Source organism: Myotis brandtii, unplaced genomic scaffold (genome assembly GCF_000412655.1).
Source record: "Myotis brandtii unplaced genomic scaffold, ASM41265v1 scaffold793, whole genome shotgun sequence".
Lineage (NCBI taxonomy): Eukaryota > Metazoa > Chordata > Mammalia > Chiroptera > Vespertilionidae > Myotis > Myotis brandtii.
Genome location: NW_005371193.1, coordinates 492270 through 492862, shown reverse-complemented (window position 1 = coordinate 492862; position 593 = coordinate 492270). Strand labels below are relative to the sequence as shown.

The following is a 593-nucleotide window of genomic DNA, read 5'->3' as shown; positions in this document are numbered from 1 at the left end:
GCGAGGAGCCTGCCACACGCAAAGGGAGGACGGTGAGCCCGCGAGCAGAGGGACACCTGGCGACCCCCACCAGGACGGCCTCCCGCCACACCCGGCGACCCCCACTGCACTATCCTCACGACAGACCTGGCGACCTCCAACGGGACAGCCTCGCGCCACACCCTCACCTCCCCCGAGGACCTTCGTTTCCGCTTAGTCCTGGAAGTCACAAAGCCTAAACACACTTCCCAGGGGTCCTTCTAGGCTGGTACCTGCTCCTCCGCCAGGGGGTGACCGCTCTCAGGGCCGCCGCCGTTAGGGACAAGCCCCTGGCGGCCGCCATCTTCCTCAGCAAACCCCGCCCCTCGCGTTGCCCCAATCCCCTTCTCCGCCAGAGCCTGGGAGGCGGGGCCCCAGAGACCCCGCCTCCGAGCACGCCTATTGGGCGGTGCGAGAAGCGGAGGCATGTTATTGGCTAGGAATGCTCCCACTGCGAAAGCGAGAATGCACCCACCAAGCCGAGAACTGCAGAGAGAGGCGGGGCGGAGATGTATCCTAGTCCGCTGGGCGGCCGAGCGGACAGTGTGGGCGGAGACCGAGCGGGGCCTGGTCCC

At 67.5% G+C, this 593-nt stretch overlaps 1 protein-coding gene across 1 annotated transcript in view; it reads right to left on the bottom strand.

Moving 5' to 3' along the window:
- LOC102251290 (iron-sulfur cluster assembly 2 homolog, mitochondrial) overlaps window positions 1-366 on the bottom strand; it is a 1655-nt gene extending 1289 nt beyond the window's left edge. The window contains 1 exon segment of the mRNA XM_005883603.2: window positions 252-366. Within this exon segment, the coding sequence (XP_005883665.2) occupies window positions 252-322 (71 nt within the window). The 5' untranslated portion in view covers window positions 323-366.
- Window positions 367-593: the final 227 nt, after the last annotated feature.